Source organism: Eschrichtius robustus, chromosome 18 (assembly GCF_028021215.1).
Source record: "Eschrichtius robustus isolate mEscRob2 chromosome 18, mEscRob2.pri, whole genome shotgun sequence".
Taxonomy (NCBI): Eukaryota; Metazoa; Chordata; class Mammalia; order Artiodactyla; family Eschrichtiidae; genus Eschrichtius; species Eschrichtius robustus.
In genome coordinates, this window is record NC_090841.1 from 81,311,908 (window position 1) to 81,327,861 (window position 15,954).

General features: G+C 62.5%; 1 protein-coding gene across 2 annotated transcripts in view; it reads left to right on the top strand.

Annotated features, from left to right (window-relative positions):
* Nucleotides 1–3,815: 3,815 nt before the first annotated feature.
* The window catches only part of MCF2L (MCF.2 cell line derived transforming sequence like), a 49,226-nt gene continuing 37,087 nt past the window's right edge, over nt 3,816–15,954 (top strand). The window contains exons 1-2 of one of the 2 annotated variants that reach the window (XM_068526373.1): nt 3,816–3,905; nt 7,026–7,140. In XM_068526373.1, coding sequence (XP_068382474.1) covers nt 3,830–3,905; nt 7,026–7,140 — 191 coding nt within the window. In that variant the 5' untranslated portion in view covers nt 3,816–3,829. The remainder of the gene's footprint in view (nt 3,906–7,025; nt 7,141–15,954) is intronic. The other variant, XM_068526372.1, reaches the window with a different exon arrangement.

Genomic DNA, 15,954 nt, shown 5'->3' on the forward strand with positions numbered 1-15,954 from the left:
GACTCAGGGGACCACTTTGTGGCCAGAGATTGCAGCGGTTGGTGTTTCCTCCCCTTTGTCCTCGTGTAGAACTGAGCTGGGGCCCCGCACCACTGAGATGTCGTGAGCTCAGCGAGGGGTCGTTCCCTCTGGCCACTGACAGGGAGCGGGCGTCTGTCCCCTGCCGTGCTCCGGACAGAGGGACCTTTCCAGACGGGCTCCCAGAGCTGGTACCAGCGGGGCCAGGTCAACCTGCAGACCTCGTCCCCGGCCCCCGGCCCCCAGCCCCCACCCTGCAGGGGGCGGAAGGGAAGCGCTGTCCTCTCCCCCCTGCACCCCTCCCGTCTCAGAGTGACTCTGTGTTGGGTAATTGCCTGGAGTCTCCGCTTACGTCTGGGCGACAGGAAAGTTGTTGTCGGGTGGTTATCTGTGAGGCATTGTGCGCACACAGAGCGGGTCTGTGCAGGAGCTGGGCCTCCCCTGACCCTGACCCTGACCCTGAGCTGGCGGGCAGGGCGACCCCACTTCCCGTCCCAGACCTCAGATGGGCCAGGCCGGGCACCTCCACTTCCTTCTCAACCGGCCGTCACCTGCCGCTCAAGTGCAAGATGAAATATCGTGGACGAGGCCCTAGTCTTTGAGCGAGAAAGAAGCAGTAAGTGCCTGACACCCCAGCGCCTGCCGTCCACGGAGGGTCACGTGACAAACACCACGTGCCTCGATGGCAGCTGGAAACTGTGCTCGGTTATTCCCAGCTCTCTTAGGGGTGGCCAGTGACCATTTAACACGTATGAGTTTTTGTACAGTTCATTTGTCTGAATGGACCTCGTGCGCAGAGTAACCCTACTTTTAAACGTAGACTGGGTCATTTGATCTAAGGCACGATATTAGGTTAGTCCTGCCCAAGAAAACTCACGGGTGGTGGGTTCTGGGGCGCGGCTGCCGTGGTCAGCGGTCTGCACCCACGGGGCCTGCGATGGGCAGAAATTCTGGAACCAGCCTGGGTGCAAGTCAGAACGAGCTTTGCCAGATTAGCCAGATTCCAAATGGAGCTCTGAGGAGTCATCGTCTGTTCGTTCAGCATGAGTTCTTTGGGCTCCTGCCCTGGGAGTGGGCCGGCTGGCGCCCTCCGCGGGGGATGCGGGAGGCTGTGAGGCCCCCGCCAGGCTAGGAGGCGGAGAAAGGCCCCCCCGAAGAGGTGACATCTCGGTAAGACATCTTGAGTAAGATTGGACCAGGAAACAGGGATGGGAAAAGCATCACAGAGGGGGCAGCCTGTGCAAAGACCCCGGGCCTGGCAGGACCTCGGCTGGTCGGGGAACTCGAAGCACATCGGGGCGGCGGCCCCAAGCACGTCTCTCTGCGGAAGCAAATTAACATGGACAGTGGTCCGGCCAGTGAGAAAGGGCAGGGATGGTAGGAGCATCAGCCGTGCCCCTAGCACGTGGGGAGCCGTCTGCCGCCCGGGGGAGCCGGACATGGAGGGCAGACAGCTCTGGTGTCCACAGCGAGCCCAGGAAGGAGGGAGTGTTCTCGTCAGAGGGGCCACATGAAGGCCGTGCCACTCGGAGCTGCTCAGAACTAGGTCTGAGAGTCTCTGCAGAAACGCCCGTCGGAGTCTCCATGTGGTCCTGGGGGGTCTGGAGGCTGAGGGCAGTCTCGCGAGGCCTGGGGAACTGCCCGTCCCAGCGTCCACGCCGGTCAGGGGACTTAACAGCTCGCAGCATCCGTGCTGGTTTCCGCAGCCCCGCGTGTCTCCTTTCCAAGCTTGAGGGCGACCCCACTTCCCCGGGGGTCCGTCTCAATGACGCGCTTGTCCCCGGCGGGCAGAGGCCGGATTTGAGGAGAACGGGGTCCATGCTCGACAGCGTGGGCAGCGTAAAATCTGGCCTCCCAGCCTCCGTGCAGCTGCCTGCCCATCGCACCTGACGTGTATTCTAAATAAACGAGGTGTGACGGCCATAAACCACCTCGTCTGGAATTAAAAACATTTCAGGTTTTCTTTTAGCACTTGTTTCCAGCCCTGTTTTTCTTCCACAAAAAAAAGCCGCTGGGGGCTTCCCTGGTGGCGCAGTGGTTGAGAATCTGCCTGCCAATGCAGGGGACACGGGTTCGAGCCCTGGTCTGGGAAGATCCCACATGCCGCGGAGCAACTAGGCCCGTGAGCCACAACTACTGAGCCTGCGCGTCTGGAGCCTGTGCTCCGCAACAAGAGAGGCCGCGATAGTGAGAGGCCCGCGCACTGCGATGAAGAGTGGCCCCCTCTCGCCGCAACTAGAGAAAGCCCTAGCACAGAAACAAAGACCCAACATAGCAATCAATCAATCAATCAATCAATAAATCTTTAAAAAAAAAAAAAAAAAAAGCTGCTGGTGAGACGTTTCCCTGCGCAGGGGAGGTGGCGTGGCCCCGAGCTGCCCGTGGAGCCAGCAGAGTCGTGGCCTCTGAGGTTTCTGAGTGTGGCCCGTCATTCAGTCCCTGACCCTGAACGTGCTGCAGCTCTGTCGGGACGAGTGGCCCAGGGACACGGCCCCCGTCACGTCCTCGTCAGCGCCAGGCAGAGTCACAGGGCAGCCAGCCATGGGTCTCGGCAGCTCCACAAATGACAGCCCGGATCTGGGGAGCCGCCTGTGCGTTTCATCGTGCCACCTGCCCGTGCTCGTTGGTCTGCAGGACAGAGGCTCATCCGTTCGGAGGGCGTTTCACTGTCTCCATGACCCGAATCTCCGGACCCTGGGGGCCTGGGTCTTCTTCTGGGTGTAGGAGAGCTGACTTTCAAGCCATTTGTGAGTTGTAGTCTCTGTGGAGAAGTTGTGTCAACATTCAAGGCTGCAGACTCTCCAGGACACCCGGGTCTGGAGACACGAGACGTGGGCCGTCGGCCACATGGTACCAACCTGGCAGCAACTAGAGACACAGGTCCCTGAAGGCCCCCGAGCACCCCGGCTCTGTGGCCACTTGCTGGTGCCCCAGCACGGACCCAGACCCCATCCGTGTCTGGGTTCCGCCAGGAGTCTTGCTAAACCTTTTGTTTCTGGTCAGCGCCTCCAGGCTGTGACTGGGTCACTCCGGGCCCTGATCTAGGACTTGCGGCTGTCAGGACCGGGCTCAGCGCCCTGCTCAGGGTCAGTGTGAGGCTGGGGTGAGGCTCCAGGCATGTGTGTCTGAACCCACCGCCATGGCCAGGTTTCCACTCTGACCAGTGGGTTGTTGCATAGACAGCAGGCGAGAACCCCAAGGGTGGCCCAGCCACTTCCAGGACGTCGGTAGGTGCTCTCAGACCAAAGCGTGTCTGCTCCCTGAGCACTTGTCTCGGGGTCAGTCCTCCAGCTCCCGGTCCTGCCCCGCTCCCCCCGACCTCCCCTCTGCCCGCCTATCCTTCTCTCTCCCTCCCTGTCCTTCCCTGTCCCCCTCTGTCCCTCCGTGTCCCTCCCTCTCCCTCTCTGTGTCCCTCCCTGTCCCCCTCTGTCCCTCCCTGTCCCCCTCTCTCTCCCTCCCTGTCCCTCCATGTCCCTCCCTCTCCCTCTCTCTCCACGTCCCTCCCTGTCCCTCCCTGTCCCCCCCTGTCCCCCCTCTCTCCCTCCCTGTCCCTTCCTCCACTCCCTCCGCCTTTCTCTCTGCTTCTGACACACACCACGCTTTAAATATTGATGAATCACTCAGCACACAGCTTTCTGTGCTCTGAGAAACAAAGGTTTCTGTACTGGAAACTGGAATCCCTTTTTCCAGGCCCGTGACCGCTGGACCCTCGAGTGTCTGCGGTGGGGCTGACCCAGACGTAGCTCGGGAGGCCATTTCCTCCAAATGACAGCGTGTTTCCGTCTGCTCTGCTCTCCCCGCAGATGAAATCATGCACCATGACATCAGCCCGCTCTGTGCTGCCGACATCCAGGACCAACTGCAGAAGCGCTTTGCTTACCTGTCTGGTGAGTGCGAAGGCCAGGGCGTGTGACGGGGGCGGGGGTGTGTGTGCTCGGCCAGGCGGTCGGCCTCCTGGTCCTCCGTGACCGCGTCGTGGGGCCTGGGGACAATCCGTGCGGTGCAGCCCGCCCCCCATGGCACTGATGCCTGTGACGAGGGCAGCTCAGAGCCGGCAAGTGCCGGCCAGGGGTCAGCTGGGTCCCCCGGGGGGCGCAGCCCGAGTGCTCCTGGCTGCAGTCTCCTGGATTCCAGAGCTTTCCTGGGACAGGGAGGAGGTGCAGGTGTGGCACAGTCGCCGCCGTGCAGTGTCCAGGGCCTGGGGTCTGGCTTCCGTGGCTCCGCCTTCTGGGAGAAGCCCCTGGGGTGCCACCGGCATGGGCGAGGGGCTGGCACTGCCCACAAGCCTGTCCTGGGGCCGCTCTGTATCTCCGGCCCCTGTCCACCTGCCACCCTCCCCTGGGATCCAGGTTCTATCTCCACCCTGCAGGGACATCTTGCTGTCCTACCCGGCCGGCCGAGGCGCTGGTGCCTCGGGCCTGCAAAGGCCGTGACGGTTGCACGAGAGCAGTGCCTGGAGTGGGGTGGCCGCCCCTCCATCGGGCAGGCCTGCCCACCAAGCCTCCCTGTGCTGTCCATCAGGGGCCCGAGGACGAAGGCCCCCTGCTCACGGCCCTTTCCCCTGGCCAGCAGGTTGGGGTCTCTCCTGAGCTCCGAGAGCCAGTCCTGCACCCCCGGGCTCACCTGCCCATCCCTTGGTGCCAGGAGCTGCTCCCCAGGCCGTGCCCTGTGTGGCTCTGGCCCACCTGCCCCCCTACACATGGACCCGCGGTGTCGCTCTGGAGTTTAAGTGCCTCTTGAGGCCCGAGCCCCGTGAGCAGGAAAGCTGAGCCTCTGTGGTTTGTCAGCGGAGACGGCATCCTGCTCTTCCTGGAGGGGCCACCACCGCAAGGGGTGCCCACCTCACGGAGGAAGGAGAGAGAGTGGGGTGTCCTTCTGAGAAAAAAAAGTCCCCAACAGGACAGGGTCATGACCTTGACCTTCCTTCAGGTCTTCACCCGCTGCCCTCAGGAGGAGACCCCAGGGGGGCCCTGACCCCCCAGACACCCCTCTTGTTATTCAGAGGCCGCCGGGTGCTCGGGGAGGGGGTTTTGCGCAAGTAACCACGGCCCCAGCCCGGCGGCTACAAGGTCGCTGACCACTGGGCCTCACAGGCCCCAGGTCCCCCAGCACACGGGGGGCCAAGGACAAGGGAGCTGATGTGACCAAGATACCCCCCCGCCGGCCTGGGCTATGGGGGTGTGTCTGGAGGAAGGTGGGCGGCCGAGGTGGGCAGAGAGCAACCCCAGCCCTACCGCCACGGGAGGGGATTCTGCCAGCACCTGAGGGAGGCTGGCGGTGACCCCGGGCTCAGGCGAGCCCACAGGCGGGTGGCAAGGCCCTGAGCTGAGGACCACCAAGCCCGCCGCCATCCCAACCTGCAGAGCGAGAGCCGACGGACCGGGTTGGTTCACGTCGTCAAGTCTGGGAATTGGTTAGAAGACAACACATCTTGAGCTTCAACGTCTGAAACAAAGCTGGACCGTCCTGGGTTTTTGCGGACACCCCGTGCGGGTTGGCCAAGCAGGGCCCAGGGGCGGGGGTGGCCCTCGTCCTCTCCATCCCTCTCCCACCCGCCAGGACACCCAGCTGCCCGCCTCCCAGTGTGAGGATGCCCTGGCCAGTTACCACGGTGCCCACCGCCTGCCCTGGACCAAACTGCCGTAACCTCCTGCCGGGGTGTCTGTGGGCGAAGGTCAGGGTGGCTGGCTTCGCAGCCCAGCACCGCTGACACTGGGGGGACGGCTGCCCCGTGGGGCTGTCCCACATTGTAAGACATAGAGCAGCGACCCTGCCCTGCACCCACTGGAGGCCAGCACCCCCCAGAGTGACGACCAGAACTGCCCAGACGCTGCCAGTGGACACCAGAGCATGCTGGTGTGGACAGAGTGAGAGGTCTTCAGGGGTCAACCGGGTCTGCCCTCGTAAGGGGCCCCAGGTGCTTGCCTGTATCAGGCTGTCTGCAGCCGGCTGCCTGTGCAAGGTCACTGCAGACCAGCCTTGAGAGTCACGCGGCATCACTTCTGCTACCTCGGATGGGCCAGGCCAGCCTCGGTTCAAAGGGAAGAGGGAAGGACCCAGCCCCGGAGGAGCAGAGGTGGCCATCTCCTGCCGCCCAGGGCACCGGCTGGCAGCAGACCACACCTGGCCTCACCTCCTGGCCTCCGCACTGCTGCTGCAGGTCGTCGGTGGGACAGCTTGGCCCAGACTCCCAGCCTGCATCTCCACGCCCGCCCTCCCGACTGCCTGGCCCTGGGGAGCCATGCTCACCTTCCCAGATCCAAGGCCACTGCCTCGTTTTCCCTCAGGAACTGTGTCGGGTGCGCCTCCCCTGGGAAAAGTGCCCCCCCGCCGGTTCCACCTGTACCTCCCCACACACGGTGCCGAAGGGATGACTCCCATCAGACAGGAATTGTCTACCTGAAGCCGCCACGGGGCGAGTGGGCAGTCGGGCTGCAGCCTGATGGCACGTGCAATGTTTAAATGTTCGTCACGTCACCTGTGGAGCGTGGAAAACGTCCACGCCGTCAGGAAGGAAGCAGGATGCCAGCTTTCTGTTCAGCGCAGTCTGTCACACGCAAAAGCGCACGGAAGTGGGTTTGGGAGGAAACGTGCCGCCGCGATGCTCCCCCGGTGGCAGAATAGCGGGTGCTTCTTTCAGCTCATCTCTTCATTCCAAATATTTCCATCGACAGCACACGTTTCTCTCATAATAGAAGACATGGAAGGGACTTCCCTGGAGGCCCAGTGGTTAAGACTTCGACTTTCAGTGCAGGGGGTGTGGGTTCGATCCCTGGTCGGGGAGCTAAGATCCCACATGCCTGCGGTCAAAAAAACAAAACGTAAAAACAGAAGCAATATTGTAACAAATTCAATAAAGACTTTAAAAATGGTCTACATCAAAAAAAAAAAAAAACAAAACCCAAAACATGGAAAGTGAGTTTCATTCTGGAAAATGACTGTCCAGCCGAGACCTGGGAGCAGCCCCCGCGACCCCCGTGCTCAGTGCTGATCTTCTCTCTCCCCAGGTGGGCGGGGGCAGGACGGCAGCCCCGTCATCACCTTCCCCGACTACCCGGCCTTCGGCGACGTCCCCGACAAGGACTTCCAGAATGTCATGACCTATCTCACCAGCATCCCCAGGTGCGTGTGGAGGGGTCACTCTGTTGTATTACAAGCAGAACTGGGTCCGTCCTCCAGAAAGGTAGGGAGACCTTCTCCGAGCCCACGGCCGTGCTGGGCGGTGTGGCACCCAGGAGCCGAGGGGCGGGGGGCTGATGCTGCCCGGGGGCCCCCCCTTGGAAGGGGTGAGGCTGCGGACCTCCCGCCCAGCAGACGAGCAGCTGCCCCGCTACGGCACTGCGGACGTGGGTGCCGTCAGACTCTCCCTCTGTCGGGTTTCGGAAGGCGGGTCACAGCTCGGTGGATTAAGTCTAATCTGGGAAACAGACCCGCAGCGAGTTTGACCGCCCGACACCTGTCCTACAGAAACTGCTGGTCAGTGTCGTCCCGTCAGCACCGATCGGTGCCGGGGGAAGGGGGAGGCTGGGGGAGATCCTTCCCGATGCCTGCGGGGTGGAGCTGTTAAGCTGGGGGAGCCCTCCCGACGGACGTGGGTGGTGAAGGTCACTTGGCAGAGAGAGCCGGACGACGTGCCCTGGGTCCCGCGGGGTGCGGTCTCTTGTTAGGGTTGGGTTAGGGTGGCCACCGTCTCCGTCCTTCTCTGTACCCAACTCGCTGGGCCAGGCTCCGGGTGGCCGAGCTGAGGCGGGAGGTTCGGCCACTGTCCTGGGAGCGCGTGGCCTTCCTTAAGGGCCCCTCGGGCTGGCTGTGCCCCCTCGAGGGGCTTCTTGGGGGCTTGCGACCCTGCAAAGCATCTCCATTTGTCTTCTCCCTTGAAGTTACAGCCAGGAAGGCCATGGACAAGGCCCTGGACCTCGGGGGACGATGCTTGAGTAGGTTCGAGGGTCTGGAGAGTGGCGGGAAGGTGTCTGCTGCCCGCGTGGAGCGGCACAGGGGGTGTCCTTGGGGGAGGGGGACCCGGGACGGTGGGTCCAGCTCTCGGCGCGCCCAACAGTGAGACGCAGAAAAGCCGCACAGCCTTGGCGGTGGGACACCGGGGACAGGCCAACAAGAGGAAGGGCAGCTGCACTCGGCACCGGTTTCAGGCAGTCAGTGATTTAACAAGAAGACGGCGGCCGTTGGTGGCTGACCGTGGGCCCCCCAGGGGTCTCACTGGCCCTCCGGGGGGCGGGCTTGTGGCCAGCTCCCCAGCTCCCCTCCATGACACGTCCCAGGGGTGGGCATTCCACATCCAGGTGAGGCGTGGCCCTCCTCCCCCGCTCTGTGACCCCCCCCCACCCCGTGTCTCTTGTCCCCCTGTGGCCGGCTTTTCCCCCATCTCCCGTGGTCCCCAGGCCTGTCTCACACCAGGCAGTGGAGCTCACGGTGCAGTGAGGTAGGTCCGTGTGGACGCTGCCCGGGGAGGGGTCCGAGTCACTGTTCTCAGTCCGACACCCGTGAGCAGTGAGAGAGGCCGCCTGCGCTCCGTGGAGGTTTCTGCCCATGTCCGTGTCACAGCCCTGTGTGGAGCCGGCTGGGCACCCGCCCCTCTTTGCTGAACCGCCGGTGGGCAGGGTCAGATGACTCAGAGCCATCGGCAAGGGCGGGCGGGCTCTGCGCTCGTCCAGGGGCCTGGAGACCCCCGTGGCCTCCTCGCTGCCACCTCGTCTCTCTGTCTCTTCCCCCTCCGGCCCCTGCGTAGGGACGTACGGTCCGAAGTCCTGCGGTTAGAAGCTGCCATGGGCCTTCTCCGTAGCTACGGTCACGGCCCTGCCGCCCCCACCGAGGCGGTGGCCGGCCCTGGACTCGGTGGCCGGCGGGCGGCATTGCCGCGGTGACTGGGCCGCTCAGTGCAGGCTGAACAAGGGCCACGGGGGTGCTCTGTGTGGTCTTCCACTGCCCACCTACAGTGGTTCGCTGGGGTGACCCTCCCCCCCGATTCGGTGGGGTAATCTCAGGTTTCAGGTCACTCTCGGGTTTGGAAAGGTCCGAGGTCCCTTTCTGTCTGGCAGCGTCGACAGCGGGCTGAGAGGCGAGCCTTCGCCCGGACGCAGCAGGCCGAGCCCTGTGCCCTCTCGGCCCCTCCCCGCCCCGGTCACCACTCTCGCTAGTGCTGCTGTTCCTCGGGCCTCCTGGCCTCGGGGCCTTTGCACTCGCTCCCTCTGCCCTGGTGGTTCCTCTTCGGGCTGCAGGCCCCCTCCTCTGGTGGGCCCTCCGTCACACCCGCCACCCCCGGGCCCTGGCCCACTGGCCCCCTGGCTTCACAGGCTTACCTGCAGTGTCCCCGTTACCTGACAGCGCGGTGTTGGTCTGTGTCTGCCCTGCACGCAGGTCCCGAGAGCAGCAGGTGGTTCCTTGGTAAATATTTCCTGGACAAATGGGCTTCGTCTGCAGAGAGCAAAGCCAGCTCAGGGGGTGAAGTCAGCCCGCGGCCTGGCGGGACTGAGGCTCCCCCCACGTCCCTCACCGCCGCACACTCACCTCTCCTTCAGGTGGGACCAGCACCTGTGTTTCGCTCCTTCTTTAAGGGGTTCTCACCCCGGTGCAGTGGAACCTCTCCAAACCTTGGTCTCCAAGGTCGCAAACAGAATCTGCCCTCGGATGCAAGGGCAAGAGACACGTTCCCCCTGAAGCTGAGGAGTGACGGTGGGTTCCTTGTACCTGGCGGGGCTATGGTGCCGTGGACCTGGCCACGGGGCCGGCTTGAGCGTGTGCAGCCCAGACCCGTGGGCTCCGTCTCCAGGGAGGCGCGTGTGGTGTGGTGGTCAGCGTGTGTCCTGTTCACGTCTCTTCCTCCTGACGGAGGATGGGGTGGGGTCCCATGGCCCCGACGCCCTCTCACACAGAGTGAAACCCCGGCGGCAGCGCCGGACACCGTCCTTTCGCAGCTGGGTGCCGGGCCAGCAGGGGAGGGGCAGCTGCCCAGCAGGCTGTCAGGGAGGCGGGCAGGGGCCGTGTTCTGAGCCCTTGGCCGCAGCGCTGTTGGGCCGGCTCCTGGGGGTGTGGGGGGATCAGCCCCGAGCGAGGGCGGATTTGGGGGACCTCCTAAGGGTACAGAAGGGTGTCGCCCATCAGCTCACAGGCAGCTGCGTTTCCAGAAGATTCAATGCACGTCTCGGGGCGGGGGGGAGACACTCGGTGTCCGTGGGTCAAGCAGGGCCGGGCGCTGCCCGCCAAGGGCTCCCCTCCTGCGGGAACCCAGGGAGGGAGGGGCTGCCACCTGGCGGACGCAGCCAGCACTGCCGGCCGCAAGAAAAGGGGGAACCCCCCCTGCCCCCCGCACGGGCCGGGCTTACCCTAGACAGCCCGGCGCCAGCACGGCCTCCACGCGGGAGGGTGAGATCTGGGACCAGGCGTGCTGTAAAGTCAACGCAAATCACATGGACGGACGTCTCGTGCGGCTGCTTCTCAAGAGACGCTGCCTCCTGCAGTCGGCCCCGAGCGTCCCTCTGTCCTCTGAAAAACACACCCTCCTGCGCGTAGCGCTCGTCCCGTTATTACATGCAGAGGACGGGAGCCCCAGGTTACGTCTGGTTCACAGTCGTGGGTCATCTCGAAACCTTACGCTGCCGGGCGGCCCCCGTCCGGATGCACCGGATGCACGTGAACTTGGAAATGCCTCCACGAGAGAAGCTGGGCTGCCTTGGTGATTTCTCAGCTGGCGGGTCCGCGGCCACACCGCGGGGCTGGTCCTGGGAGCACGTTGTGGCTCAGGGGCCGGCTTCCCACTCCGATGCCTACAACCCTTGCGGTTCCTCTGGGGCTTGATCACCAGCATCTGCCAGGCCGGTGGGGACAAGTCCAAGGACGTGTGACCGTGACCCCCAGGCCCTGCCCGAAGAGTGGCTGTGACCTCAGCAGAACTCCTGCAGGGGGTTGGGGGGGTGCACACGGCAGAGGGAGCCGCTCAGGTCACCGCCGTGAGGATCGGCCGGTGCTGGACACACTTGGGACCTGGCAGGGAACAAAACAGGTAAAGTCCTGCATCTCATGGTCTCAGAAAATTAAACGGGATGCAAGGAGTGTGGGTTGCCAAAGAAGAAAAACAAAGCGAAAGGGGGTGAAGGATGGGGGGGCGGGAAGAGGGGAGCCCCCACCGACGGTGACTTACGGGAGGTGAGGGGACCTCTGGCAGGGGGGATGGTCCTCACAGGACCCCCGGGGGGGGTCTCAGTCAGGGGGGATGGTCCTCACAGGACCACCAAGGGGGTCTTAGGGGGGATGGTCCTCACAGGACCCCCAGGGGGGTCTCAGTCAGGGGGGATGGTCCTCACAGGACCCCCGGGGGGGTCTCGGGGGGATGGTCCTCACAGGACCACCGGGGGGGGTCTCAGTCAGGGGGGATGGTCCTCACAGGACCACCGGGGGGGGTCTCAGTCAGGGGGGATGGTCCTCACAGGACCCCAGGGGGGGGTCTCAGGGGTGATGGTCCTCACAGGACCACCGGGGGGGGTCTCAGTCAGGGGGGATGGTCCTCACAGGACCACCGGGGGGGTCTCAGTCAGGGGGGATGGTCCTCACAGGACCCCGGGGGGGTGTCAGTCGGGGGGGATGGTCCTCACAGGACCCCGGGGGGGTCAGTTGGGGGGGATGGTCCTCACAGGACCCCGGGGGGGGGTCAGTCGGGGGGGATGGTCCTCACAGGACCACGGTGGGGGGGGGTCAGTCGGTGGGGATGGTCCTCACAGGACCCCGGGGGGGGTCAGTCGGGGGGGATGGTCCTCACAGGACCACGGGGGGGGGGTCAGTCGGTGGGGATGGTCCTCACAGGACCCCGGGGGGGGTCAGTCGGGGGGGATGGTCCTCACAGGACCCCAGGGGGCTGTCAGTTGGGGGGACCTCAGTCATGGAGACGGATCAGAGCCAGTGCAGTGAGTGTGGACACCTCCTTCCAGGATTTGCTCTCGAGGGGGGTGGGGAAATGGTCAGTGAGGGACGGGGGGGAGGCAGACGAGGTTTTCTTTTAAGATGAGGGAGATCACAGCATGTTTATGCTGATGGAAATTGCCCAGTAGAAAAAGAAAGATTGTGACCATTTGATTCATTTACACCTGCCATGTGTCTCCATGCAGGGCTTGGGTCCAGCACCCAGTAAATTGTGAGCGAGTCACGGAGCCGGGATGCCAGGCTCCAGGGCCCCTCCTTCCGCGATTCTGAAGTCTCGGTCCCCCCCACCCCCCTCCACCTCTTACCCCCTCTCACCCCTCCCTGTGGCAAAACCGAAGTTTCCAAGCTGATCCTCCCCTCCTGGTGAAGGCAGTCACCGGCGGCTTCCCCCGTGGGTGCAGGTGTACACACACACAAGACATGCACAGGCACGTGCGTGCACTCACACACACAAGGTCATAGGGTCTTAGGGCTGCCAACACTGAGACAGTAGGTTTCTGGCTGTTCTTTGAAGGACAGATTTAGCCGTCCTGGACGCCCTTCCACACAGCAGTCCTGCAGGGTCCCTGGGGGCATCCCACACCTACCCGCCCTGGGCTTGGAAGATAACATCGTGAGGATCGCCTTCCTGCACAGCTGCCGTCCCTCCCCAGCCCAGGGGCTCCTAGATTACTTGACGCCGATAAGGACGCTGACTTTCCACGGACCCGGGTCGGATCACCCAGCTGCTCGGGAGGCAGAGGCACATCTCCCGTCTGGCTTTCGTGGCGGGCCACGTTCACCCCGAGGGGCGGTGCACGCAAAGAGGTCACCCACACACAGGCGTGCATCACACACCATGCACACTTACACACACAGGCGTGCATCACACACCGCACACGTGCACACAGGCGTGCATCACACACCACGCACACTTACACACAGGTGTGCATCACACACCATGCACACTTACACACACAGGCGTGCATCACACCACGCACACTTACACAGGCGTGCATCACATCACACGTGTGCACGCAGGTGTGCATCACACACCACACACGAATGCTTATACGTGCATAGGAGCGGGTGTGCACACCACACAAGCATGCACACCACACGTGCACACACACGTGTGCATCACACATTACACGTGTACATGCAGGTGTGCATCACACCACACGTACACAGGTGTGCGTCACACCACACATGTACACCGGTGTGTATCACACCATGCACACACACAGGTGTGCATCACACATCACACGTGTGCACGCAGGTGTGCATCACAGACCACAGACACGAACGCTCATACGTGCATAGGAGCGGGTGTGCACACCACACGCATGCACACACGTGCCCCCCACATGCAGCTGTATGGACTACGTGACGGGGAAAGGCAGCTCGCGTGGGGATGGAACAGGATTGTAAATGCCGTTCTGAGGCTCCCAGCCGCGCGCTCGGGACACGCCTAATGCACAGCCCTGCGGCCAGGCCGCCTCTCGCCCGGCCTTCAGCCCCTGGCAGCACCTCACTTCTCGCTGTGGCTGTGATTTCCATGTGAAGTTTCAGTTGACTCTTGAATATAAAGATAGAAAATGTGGCATGAACGTGTCCCGAGCAATTCAAATGCATACGTGGAAAATCGTTAGCTTTCACGCTCCCCACAGGAAACCACAGTTAAGCCTCTCGCTCCGTCCGTGTGCAAACGCGCCCCCGCGAGACAGGACAGCGCAGCCCCTTCCTGGTCGACGGCGTGTGGCAGGCGTCCTCGTCGACGGCGCCCTGCCTGTCCTTTGGCGGCTGCACTGCAAAGGCTGAACGGGCAGGGGAGCCCCAGCCTGTGGCCACCACCCCTCCGCCTCCTGCAGCCTTGCCCCCCACGTGGCAGGTGTGGTGCGTTCTGAGGCCGGACACCTTGAAGGTGATCCCGTTTGTAACAGCTCTCAGGCGCCCCGGCCGGGGCTGATCCTTCCCCGTGGCTCGCGTAATTAGCGAGTAAAGGGCCGTTCTTGCCATTTGCTGTCCATTTGCTGTCCAGTGGCCTGGCTCAGCCCGTTGCCCCACGTGGCCTGAAGCTCAGGGACCCCTGCCCACTGGGGCAACCTTTCCACAGGGGTCCTGTCTCTCTGTCCTCCCGATCTTGTTCTCCTGGGGAGCCAGAGGCTACCCGGCTGAGACCTCTTCCTTTGTTGTAATGATCTTTCTCTGTCACCACCGTCAAGTGTGACAGCCACTGGCCACGTGTAGCCATTTAAATTGAAACTAAATGTCCAAGCTCAGTTCCTGGGCCGGGCCAGCCGTCCTGCAGTTCCCAGGGGCCAGCGGCTGCCACATCGGGCAGCCCGGAAGCGGCACGTCCCCACCTGATGGGCACGCGGCTGCGATGGGACGGCATCCAGCTAACAGCGGCCATGCCCTTCACCTGCGGGGGGAAGGGCGAGAGACCCGCCAGGGAGGAGGGGTGCGGCCCTGCCCTGCTTGCGAGCAGCGACAGGTCCCCATGAGGGGAGCCCAAGAGGGGTGGGCGTGGGCTTGGGGAGCCCCTCCCTCGCTGCCGTCAGAGCGCCAGGCGGCACCCAGCAGCTCGTGCGCATGGGGGGTCGCCACGCCCCAGAGGCCTCCTCATCTAGGGTTTCAGCTCCGGGTGCAGAGGACGTGCCTGAGGCAGCCCCAGGCGCAGCGGAGTCGGGACAGCGGAGCGGCTGGGTCTCAGGACCCACCTGGAGGGCAGGAGCCAGAAGGCAGGCAGCTGGGGCTGCAGCAGCAGCGTGGAGCCTCTGGCAGGTAACCAGGTAGCAGGGGTTCCGGACTTGCCAAGGTGGTGCTGGCGTCTTCATGCCCTCGGGGGAGCAGTTCATTCCGTTACAAAGAGGCGGCCGATTGTGTATATGTGCACGTGTGTCTTTTTTTTTTTTTTTTAATGTATTTAAGGAAGCTCTGTGCCTGGTGGGTTTTTCCCCCAACATAATTCTCTAGCTGTGGGAAAATACACCTACTTCTCGCCGTCCTAACTATTTCCGAGTGCGCAGCTCAGTGGTGTTACACGCACACTGCCGTGCGGCAGACTCTAGAATTCGTCATCGTGTAGAACGGAAGCTCTGTCCCCGTGAAACGCTCCCTCCCCTCCCCTCCCCGAGCCGTGGGCCCCACCGTCCACTTTCTGTCTCCGTGAATCTGACTCTTCCAAGGACCTCGCGTGAGTGGAATCAGACCGGATTTGTCACTCTGGGGTGGCTTATGTCACTGAGCATCATGTCCTCAAGGTTCACCAGTGTGGTAGCAGGTGTCAGGATCTCCTTTCTTTTTAAGGCTGAGTAATTCTCCATTGCATGGATGGACCACATTGTGTTCATCCATCATCTGTTGGAGGAGGCTGTGTTTCGAGATAGATTAAAATCAGTCTTTGAAAAACAGGTACATACTCCAGTTTCCTTCTGTGCCAGGTGGGTCCCTGTAGACGGGGCACGGGGCTGCACGTTGACCTCTTTGTTGTCTAAGAAAGACCCTTCTGCTACTGCACATGCGTCGGTGCAAACAAATCTTGAGTATGTTCACGTTGATGTTGATGTGGGAAAAACAACTCAAATATAAAGAACAAAAAATGCAAGTTTTCAGGCTCTTTGGAGAAATCCCTGTGTTTTTGTAAGAGGTGGACTGTTTCCTTTGGGTCGTGAGGAAGAGGCGACAGCCCTGCTGTGTGGTCGGGGCTCCCTGGCCTGTCCTGCTCTCCCCTGTGTGCGTCTGACCCTGACGGGGCTGCTGTAGCCTTGAGAACAGATACGGTACTGTTGTTACCAAGTGTGGGAGAGTTCTTTAAAAGGGTCTGACGTTTTTCTTGCCGTTGTGCTTTCTGGGATGAAAAGCTGACCAGCATTAAGAAAACCATATTGCACACGTGATATGATAACAGGTGCAGCTTTTGAATCACAAGAAGAGGGAAGAGACAGCCAGGAAAGAAAGGCTCAGGCTTGAATGCTCAGGGCTACATTCAAAGTCACGGTGTTTGAACCTGGCAGGTAAGTCACA